Source organism: Callorhinus ursinus, unplaced genomic scaffold (genome assembly GCF_003265705.2).
Source record: "Callorhinus ursinus isolate GAN/ISIS: 27379988/994484 unplaced genomic scaffold, GSC_fseal_2.0 scaffold38, whole genome shotgun sequence".
NCBI classification, from domain to species: domain Eukaryota; kingdom Metazoa; phylum Chordata; class Mammalia; order Carnivora; family Otariidae; genus Callorhinus; species Callorhinus ursinus.
The window spans coordinates 14,601,489-14,611,584 of record NW_027397100.1 but is presented as its reverse complement, the minus strand read 5'-3'; the positions used below and the strand labels follow the sequence as shown (position 1 = coordinate 14,611,584).

General features: G+C 56.1%; 1 protein-coding gene across 1 annotated transcript; it reads left to right on the top strand.

Annotated features, from left to right (window-relative positions):
- The first annotated feature begins 584 nt into the window (after positions 1 to 584).
- TCF15 (transcription factor 15) lies at positions 585 to 6,643 on the top strand. Its single transcript, XM_025876368.2, has 2 exons — positions 585 to 1,167; positions 6,154 to 6,643. The coding sequence occupies exons 1-2, from the start codon at positions 640 to 642 to the stop codon at positions 6,226 to 6,228; spliced, it is 603 nt and encodes a 200-aa protein (XP_025732153.2). The 5' UTR covers positions 585 to 639; the 3' UTR covers positions 6,229 to 6,643.
- The last annotated feature ends 3,453 nt before the right edge of the window (positions 6,644 to 10,096 follow it).

Sequence of the window (10,096 nt, the reverse complement as noted above, 5' to 3'; positions counted from 1 at the left end):
GTTCTCCATGGACACCAACCTAATGCAGATTCCTGGGCCCCGTTCCAGACCTGCTGAATCAGAACGGGAGGAACCCGGGAATCTGTCATGCCAACAGCCCCCTTCCCTAATTCTTACACACAAGAAAGCTGCAGAACCACAGTATCAGAACGTGGCGGCGGGAAAACCCCGAGCTGGTTTCTCTGCAATCCTCTTTCCGAACGAGGAAACTGAAGCCATGAGAGTCTCCCTGCTGGTCTAGACCGAAGATAAAGAGTCCAGATCTGGGGACACACACACACACACACACACGCACACACACACACACACGCACGCACACGCCCCCAGCCACCCAGACCCCCCAGACACTTGCCCCGCTCGCCAGCGCGCACTGGAGCCTTCAGGGCGGGCCCCCTAGCTCCCGGGCTGCTTTCAACCTGGGGAACGGGGGCGGCGGGCGCTTCGCCATTGGCCGGGGCGCGAGGGGCGCCTCCCCATTGGCCAGAGCGGCGGCCTCCGCCCCCACCGGGGCGGCCTCGTGATTGGCCCCTCCCCGGCTATAAGGCTGCGGCCTGCGGGGCCGTGGGAGCGCGCGGGAGCGCACGGCGGGGCGCGGCAGACGCTGGGACGCGGCGCACCGAGGGACGCTGCCGGGCGCCCATGGCGTTCGCGCTGCTGCGCCCCGTCGGCGCGCACGTGCTGTACCCGGACGTGCGGCTGCTGAGCGAGGATGAGGAGAACCGCAGCGAGAGCGACGCGTCCGACCAGTCGTTCGGCTGCTGTGAGGGCCTGGAGGCGGCGCGGCGCGGCCCGGGCCCCGGGGGCGGGCGGCGGGCGGGCGGCGGCGGCGGCGGCGCGGGCCCCGTGGTGGTGGTGCGACAGCGGCAGGCGGCCAACGCGCGGGAGCGGGACCGCACGCAGAGCGTAAACACGGCCTTCACGGCGCTGCGCACGCTCATCCCCACCGAGCCGGTGGACCGCAAGCTGTCCAAGATCGAGACGCTACGCCTGGCGTCCAGCTACATCGCGCACCTGGCCAACGTGCTGCTGCTGGGCGACGCGGCCGACGACGGGCAGCCGTGCTTCCGTGCTGCCGGCAGTGCCAAGAGCGCGGTCCCCGCCGCCCCCGACGGCGGCCGCCAGCCGCGCTCCATCTGCACCTTCTGCCTCAGCAACCAGCGCAAAGGGGTGAGTGCGCGGAGCCCCAGGACTGTAGCCGCGGGTCAGGGGTTGGCGGGGGACGGGGCCTCCTAGGGAAGCAGAAGAAGAGCAGAGACCCCAGTGAAGAGAGGGGAAAGCGACAGGAAGTTCGTCGGTGGCTGCGGCGCTCCAAGCCCAGGATTTGTGTGGAACAGAACCACTCACCCAAAGTCCCCTAAACAGAAGTGGTACGGGAAAGCCCAGAGAACGGAGATTGCTCATTGAAGGACACCCCTTTAAGTGAAGGTGTGCTGGGGAAAGAGCGTGAGAAAATAGTTAGGCCATCATTTTATTAAGTTCATCCCATGCGCGAGGTGCGTTCCTCCTCCTCTTTTACCCTCACAAGAACCCCCAGGCAGGTAGTTATTCTGCCCGTTTTATCACTGATGAGGATCTGAGGCTCGGGGGGTTGTGATCGCATGCCCACATTTGCTCACCTGGGAAGCCACAACGCAGGTTCTGTTGCTTGCTGGTCCGCGTTGCCATGAACTACCCCTACCAGTAAAATAATTGTCCGCCATCCTAAGACTTGGCAGGAGATTGAGAAGAAAAGGAGACACCTATCCCCAACTAAAAGTCTGAGGTAGCCAGCTAATGAGCAGTAGGAGTGAGGAAGGGGGTCTCCCCAAAAGGGATAGAGTGTGGGGGCGAGGTCACTGTTGAGTCAGCTGGATGGAGCTGGAGCTGAGCTCCTGTGGTGTTCCAGATAAGGATGAGAACCAGCCCGGTATGGGGCAGATGGGGTTGAGTAGCTGCCGAGGTTGAAAGGGACGCCTAGGTGGCTCAGTCGTTAAGCGTCTGCCTTCGGCTCAGGTCATGATCCCAGCGTCCTGGGATCGAGCCCCCACATCGGGCTCCCTGCTCCGCGGGAAGTCTGCTTCTCTCCCACTGGCCCTGCTTGTGTTCCCTCTCTTGCTGTCTCTCTTTCTCTGTCAAATAAATAAATCTTTAAAATAAAAAAAAAAAAAAAGGAAAGGGGGCTCTCCTGGTTGGAAGCGGGTTCTTCTCCCGCTTAGGCCCCAAGGAGTCGGCTTCATCCCCCACATTTCTCTCTCTTGTCCTGGCCTTCTCTTACAGTAGGGAAGCTGGTCTGCGTGACACCTTTGGATTCCAGCAGCTAGCATTTACATCTGGAGATACTGAGACCGGGGGAGTCCCTGACTGGCCCACAGTCTTTTGGAAAGTGAAAGGACATGGGGGATTGGAGTCAGGTCTCTAAGTCCCCATTCTTTGGTTCTTACAGCTGCTCTGGGTCCCCTGCTTTACTCTGTCCTGGGGAAGCATCTGCGTCCTGGCCCCAGACCATCGTCTTCTGACTCATCAGACTCCCAGCCTGGCCTCTCACCCCCATGGCTGCTTCAGATTCCCTGAGTCAGTCGTCTTAGGCTCTGTCTGACTTGTACCCTGCTGCTCCCAGCTGTAGGCCCCGGCCCATGTTCCAGGCCACGTGGGGAAGCCAGGTGGGCCTTCATGCATCCAACCTGGGTTGTAAAGGGCTGGCGGGGCCCTCAGTGATAACCCTCTGACTGCCCTTCACCTGTTCCTTCAGTTCAGCCAACCTTATTTACCCAATAGTTGCCTTGTGTTGGCTCTGAGAACATTTCCAGAGAAGCAGGTTGTGGGGCCCCACCCACCACAGTCAGGAACTCCCAGGGCCAGGGTAAGGGGATGGGGATGAAGACAGGGATGCCACAGTCTCATGGTGGGGAGGCAGAGCACCAAGGGACTGTGGGAGCCCAGAGGAAGCCCCCAGCCAGGGGCTGAATTCCTGACACATGCTTAGCAACAGAGGCAGGCAGATGAGTGGATAGGGAAAGGTGTTTTAGGAACGGGTACCCCAAGAGTTGGCATCAGGAAAATGATATAGAGAAGGAAAGGGGAAGACATTGAAGGTGGCAGAGCACAGAGGGGAGGCAGTCTTGATGGGCACTGATTTCCTATGCTAAGCACTCTTCACACATTCTGGTTAAAACCCCTCAGGGGCAATGAGGGAAAGAGGTGCTCTGGTGACCCCCACCTGCTTAGAGATGCTGTCGCTGGTTCAGAGATGCTGCCCGTGATGAAGTGAGGGTTTGAACTCAGGCCTGCCCGATTGGGAAGTGGGAAAGGTTATTGGCGGGGGGAGAGAGGGTGGGGAACTGGGGAGCTATACGTGCAGGCGTGGGGGAGAAGGTGTGTCTGCCATGTGCCCACACCGACAGCAGGGCAGGGTGGGGGGCCTTCTCTGCCGGTTTCAGCCCGTTCCATGGCTCACAGGGACTCACTCGCCTGCATCTGGCTGTTTCCCCACAATCCATCTACAGGACCAAGAACCTAGCCAAATTTGGCTGCAGAAGCCATGCTCACCCCCACAGGCTCCTCTGGGAGTAGGCGAGAGGGGCGATCCTGGCCAGCTCTGGCCCCTTGAAGACTCAACTGAGAGAAAACTGACTCTCTCACGGAGCCACGGCGGGGGCTTCCTTCTGAGCTTTGGGGGCCAGAGAGCTCCAAGGCCCAGACTCTGTTGCTTTACTCTGAGCCACCCCCCCCCACATGGCTGGTCTGAGGACGGGGTCACTAGGGACCACCATGCTCTCTGTAGTATCTTTCTGTCTAAGGAGGGGTTAAGTGTGGTCCTCTGTGGCAGAAATAGCAAGTGGGAGATAGAAGGGGGGTTGTCTCTACCATTTCCCCCTTTGTCACCTGGGGGTGGAGTTGGGTAGGATCATCTTGTAAGGCCCCCTCCCCAGTTGGTGTACACAGCTCAAGAGCGGACATGGCACAGAGGATTGGGGGGGAGCAAGGAGGCCCCATTACCGGATGATGCTGATAATAATCTTGTGAACATCTATTGAACACTTACTACGTGCCTGACACTGTGCTACAGGCTTTACCTAGGTGAGCACGGATAATCCTCACAGTAACTCCACTTTACTGTGTGGGGAGACGGGCTCAGTGGGGTGAAGTCACCTGCCCGAGGTCCGACGGGTAGTCCGTGGCAAAGCAGCGATCGAAGCCCAGATCTGTTTCACTCAAGCCCGACTAATCCTAATCACGGTCCTTCCCAGAGCCCTGGGCGCTGAGTTCCTAGGGGACGGAGAAGCTGGGGCCTAGTCAGGGCCCCGTCTAAGTGCTTTTGGCAGTCTGCAAACCTCTTTCACAGCTGCATTTGCAATAGCCTGCACCCTGGGGTGGCAGTAGACTCATTTTGTCCCCATTTCATAGATGAGGACACTGAAGCTCAGAGAGATGAACAGTCCTAGCATTAGTCTGAGACCGGGGTCTCCCAATGACTGCAGACTTGGCGGAGAGGTGGCTCCCCCTGCCCCTGAGGTCATCCAGTGAAAGAGTGGGAGGCGGATTTTATTATCCCCCAACATTACACCCCCTCCCCCGCACGCCTGTCCCCCCTTCCCAGCCATTCCTGCCAGATTTGTCTGAGAAGCCTAAGCCCCAGGCTCTGCTGGGACTGTGGCCTCAGCCCTCAAAATAGCCCTGCCTGTGAATGAACACGTTGTCCCTGGGCCCGGAGAGCCTCGAGGGAGGTTGGGCTCACATCTGGATGGATCTGCCCCAACCTGGGCCCAGGGCGGAGGGGGCAGGGGGCAGAGCTCCCAGATGCTTGGCTCTTTCTCTAGATGGCTGAGAAAGACGCCTGTCCTATCATCTCCTAGCCGGGCTCGGTGGGGCGAGCGTTGACAGTGGGATTTCAGACACCAGTAGGGTCCTGGAAGCAGGACAGACTGTTGGACAACACAGATTTCTTTTTTTTTTTTAATATTTTATTTATTTGAGAGAGAGAGAGAATGAGAGATAGAAAGCACGAGAGGGAAGAGGGTCAGAGGGAGAAGCAGACTCCCTGCTGAGCAGGGAGCCCGATGTGGGACTCGATCCCAGGACTCCAGGATCATGACCTGAGCCGAAGGCAGTCGCTTAACCAACTGAGCCACCCAGGTGCCCGACAACACAGATTTCTAGCCCAGCTTTTTTACCAACAACATTCCACGGTTGGAGGCCTCAACAGAGGGGTGCTCTAATGTCTGTGACCTCGCTGGGTTACAGTGAGGACAATACCCCCACGTCAGACCTCAGACCACTGGGTAGGGATGGGCCCTGCGGGCTGAGGGATGGGTGGCTTCAGGGGTGCCACCGTGAGCTCATCTTCCAGTGGGCACCACAGATTGAAGCCACAGTAGTCCACACCTGCTCATGTCGGGCTCAGGGCTGCAACTTGGGGCTACGGAGTGGACAACTTTCGCCTACCCCTCTCTCAGCCCCCAGCCTGATGGGGGAACAAAAAGAGACTCTGTCTTCCCCTCCTAAGTTTTCTCCTGGTGATATGTACCCAGAAGTGCTGGGTAATGGCAGGAATAGAGAAACCTTCCCGGGGAGACGGGACCAGAGTGCATATTCCTGGCAGAGAGGACACCCTGAATGAAGGCAGGGAGGCCAGAAAGCCAGAGTCTGCTTTTGAAGGTTGGTGGGTAAGCCACTGGGCATACCGTCAGGCCATGGGGAGGACCACTGTGGGCTTCGTTTGTTTTGCCCTTTAATATAAAATACCATGATTTAAAATGTAGTGGATTTTTTTTTTAAAAAAGCAACAAATTATGTGAAATGAAATTACAAGAAATGAAAAGGGTAAAAAAGTACATAGCATTAAAAAAAAGAAAAAAAGAGCCTCCCTCCCACCCGTCATGCCTCCTCCTCGTGATATCCCTCTCCTCCGGGGAAGCCCGTTAGCAACTTCCCACGTGCCCTTCTCTCTAGACATCTCAGCACACAGGAACGTTCACTCAGTTCTTGCTTTTGTCCTTCAATGCAGCTATCTCTCCATCATTCTCTGTCAGTCCTGGAGAGTCTCTTTGGCCTTCTGAGGTGGAGAACCATATTGTGTGGCTGTGATTTATTTATCAAGTCCCCTATTGCTGGACACAGAGGTTAGTTCCAGTGTGCATGGGGACCTGATCGAACTTTCTTTCTTCCCTCTTGCAGGGTGGCCGTCGTGACCTGGGGGGCAGCTGCTTGAAGGTGAGGGGGGTGGCCCCCCTCCGAGTGCCGCGGAGATGAGCCTAGACCCCTTGGCATTTGTTCCAAGCAGGACCCTGGAGAAGGAGGCCAGAGGCCAGCCACTGGTTAAATAGGGGAGAAGACCCCAGGAGCCCAACCCACACCTCTTTCATGTTGGGAACAGGGGACAATGGTCTGGGCCCATGACCCTGTGGGCAGGCTCCCTGGGACATCTCCACCGCACCCCCAGAGAGCTATGAGGACCCAGCCAGCCAGCCCCAGACCTGGCCAGTCAGAGACAAGGCTGAACTTTTGGAAAAACAAAGACTGTTGGTGACAGAGGATGTGTGCGTATCTGTGAATGAGTGTGGGTGTGTGTGTGTGTATGTGAGAGAGAGAGAGAATTGGTGGGTTTAAAATAAAAAAGTATTTTTAAATAAAAGATGTTCCCAGCTAAAGACCGGGGAGGGGGGCGGTAACTAGGGACATCAGAGGTCAGAGGTGGCCCCTCTCCTAGACTGTGCAGAGGCCCAGATGTCACAGGTGCTGCCCTCTACCCTGGAGGAGGTAGGGCTGGGGGGAGGGCAGGAGGACCCATCTCCAGAAGTCAAGATAACCAGACTTCACAACAGTCTTCTTGAACAGCCCTTAGCTGTCTGATGTGGTTGGTCAAGAAATCTTAATTTTATTTATTTTTGAATAAGGAATATATTTATCCACATGGTTCAAACTTCAAGAGGTACAAGAGGAAATATGGTAAAGCTTCCATTCCTCGTGCCCTCCAGCCGCCAGCTCTCCCTGCAGGCAGCCTCAGTCACCAGATTTTGTGATCTGTCCCATTCCCAGATTTTGTCCCATTCCCTATGAATAACCAAGCAAGGACAGAAACATAGGTATATGCTAACTTTCTCCCACTCTTTACACAAACAGTAGCGCATTGTCCATGCTTCCTGCCCCTTGCAGTCTCTCCCTGACCTAAGTCAATTGTCATCCCAAGTCGGCACACAAAGGTAAAGAGTGGCCTTGTCCCTTTAGTGGCTGTGTGTTCCACTTGATGAATGTTCTCTACCGTAACCCGTCCCTTCTCCGTGTTTTCACAGACAGGGCTGTGTAGGCATGCAGTTCCCAAACGTGCAAGCGAATGCACTAACGGGATGTTCTTACCCCTGTTTTAGCTGAGATGATTTGGAGGAGCAGTGACCCCCCCCCAAAGGCATGTGGCAGGATGATGAGGTGAGGTCTGTCCACCCCCAAAGCCTTCCCTTACCCCGGAGATGCCCCACTGGGGTGCCAGCCTCCCAAGGCCCCAGTTCTTCTCCAGCAGGCCTGCAAGGTGAGGGCTGGTGTCTCCCCATCTCACAGATTCAGCCACATTGGTGACGGGGACAGCTGGGCAGTGCAGCCAAGTGCCCTTGGCTCTCCAGCTGGGACAGTCCCTGTGAGGCCAGCATCAGAGGCTCAGGAGGCTGGGGGGAAGGAAGGCAGGGCAGACAGTGGGGCCAGGTGAGACGACAGAGCCCTTGCCTCTGGGTATACTCATGCCTCTTTGAAAAATGAATTTAACAAACACTTTTAATTAGTGTTTACTGACGGACGCCTGGCCAGAGTCCACGCTTGTATCCACTCTGCTCTGCATTTGACCTTTTGACTGAGCCTGAAGTGGGGCTGCCCGTTTTGCAGATCAACAGATTACTGAGCACACTCTCCATGCCAGGCGCTGCGCCAGACACCACAGTGGGGAGCCAGACCCACCCCCGTCTGCCTCACAGACAAAACCCGAGGCCCCAGGAGAGTAAGGGGGTCAGCCCAGGTTGGAGTGGCCGCGAAACCACCACATTTAACCTCTTTGGTATGAGAAGTGCAGGAAGGAGGGCCCTGAGGGGCTGAGGTCCAGCCTGGGAGAGCTTTCCCTGCACCCTCCACGCCTGTCCCCGGTGTTTCAGGGACACGGGGCTTGCCTATCCTGCCCCCGTGTAGTCGTGCGTCCCCCGGGGGGAGCTAATTAGGAAAGCACATTGTACTCCCTGTGTCTCCCTAGGGCCAGGCAGCCCCTGGCAAAGCCATAGGAAAGGACTGTGACTTGTCAATGGCAGGAAACCCGGGAGTGGGGACAGAGCAGGCCCTTGGGTGCTCGTGGCTGGAGGCCCACTTCTGCCACCAGCTTTGCTGGGTGACCCCAGAGAAATCGCTCAACCTCCACCCCGGGCCTCCCTGGGCCCGTCTCTAACCAGCAAGAATAGCTGGGACAGAATGAGAATTATCTGTGTGCCTTGTTAAATAGTTTCTAATAGACCATTTCTGCTCCGGGTAAGTAATCTCTTCCCCAAAGGCAGCGGCTGCTAGCACTTTCCTGTGTGTCCTTCCAAAAGTGCTCTGTCCTGATTTCTAGTTCTGAAAAAGCATCTATCGGTTTCTCTGCTTCTGTTTTCATTGTAAAACATTTAAACGCTGCAAGACCCTAGAAATAGCACCCATCCCAAAGACAGCCACAGTCGACACTGTAATCCTACAGAGTTTTTGTAAAACGGACACTGAAACAAGCATTTACAGCATACTAAGTTACAGCTTTTCCCCGAAGTATAACTCACGCACAGGACAGCGCACCTGCACAGTGCACAGCTCAATGAGTTCTCACAAGCCGCACACACTCGTGTACCCGGCGTGCAGACCAGGAAGTGCCGTGAGCACGGCCGGGAGTCCCTCTTGCACTCCTCCTCATGCCAGGTTCTTCCTCTCCTAGTTCCTGTGAAATGGATACACTTACAGAGTCCCTAGCTCAGGAGATACAAAAGAGAATAAAGCAACAGTACGTCTCCTTCCTTCCCAGCCGCTCAGTTGCAGATCTCCGAGACAATTACAGTTCATCAGGGTCTTAGGAATTCCTGCAGGAACCGGCTTTGCATATATAGGCAAGCCACATAAGGCATTGTTTTTCCACGCAAGCAGCAGCCTTGCACACACACTGTTCTGCACACACAAAAAAGCCCTCCGTGTACGGAGCCACTTCGGACTTGTTCACAGCTGCTTAGTACTCCATCTCGTGCACTTTGCTGCTTACAGGCTTCCCTGAGCTTCACTCCCGGGTAGCACACAGTTACCATCTGAGCGTTGATGAGCTGCCCGGCCAGCCCAACACATGAGACTTGGGAGAGGCATAGCCACAGACCGGTCCCTCTGGGGGGCATTTGCCCAACATCCCTGCCCCCAACACCTATGCTTCCCACCTTCAGGATGGGCCAGCCCAGCCAGGGTCCCCAAGGCTCCCTAAGCGAGGGCCACCTTGGAGCCAGAGGAGTAACAGGAGCTCAGGGAGGAGAAACCCAGGGCTGAGGGGGTGACCAACTTCAGCCAGACCACCTGGGACCCTGAAGGGGAGGCTTAAATTTCAGGTTGCGCTCTCTACCCAAAACTTCTTAGACACTAGGAGCATCGGCGCAAAAATGATCTCCGAGGCCGCCACTTCACAATGAGGGAACTGAGCCAATCCAGAGGAAGCAGCCTCCCTCAGGTCTCCCAGGGAGTCCCTGGCCTTCCTGGGTCCCTAGGAACCCAGGTATCCCCCCGTGCCACACAGGGCTCTCTTCCCTAATTTTGCAATTGCAGGTGGAAGACTTCAAGACGTTGCCCATGGCAATGAGGGACACCAAATCCCAGAGAAGAACAGCAGTGGGCCACGGTTGCGCAGTTTTGGGATCTGAGCAGGACTGAGAATGTAGCACCCCTTCCTCCAGGCAGGGCTCCTCCACTGCATAAGCTCCCCTCGTTGGTCTAACCGCTTCTATTTTATGAGGCTCCTGTTAGATTAAGAAACACCACAAAACAGAATTCCAAAAATGTGTGGTATATTTAGCAGGTTAACTCTTAAGCACCCACACACGGTCACAAATAAAATGCATTATCGTGAGAACATTAAATAGAGGGTTTACAG

What these genes read in the sequence shown, in the direction of transcription:
- TCF15 (XM_025876368.2), top strand. Translation starts at nt 640, where the DNA reads ATGGCGTTCGCGCTGCTGCGCCCCGTCGGCGCGCACGTGCTGTACCCG. An exon ending in TCAGCAACCAGCGCAAAGGG is followed by an intron (nt 1,168 to 6,153) that starts GTGAGTGCGCGG and finishes TCCCTCTTGCAG; the next exon opens with GGTGGCCGTCGTGACCTGGG.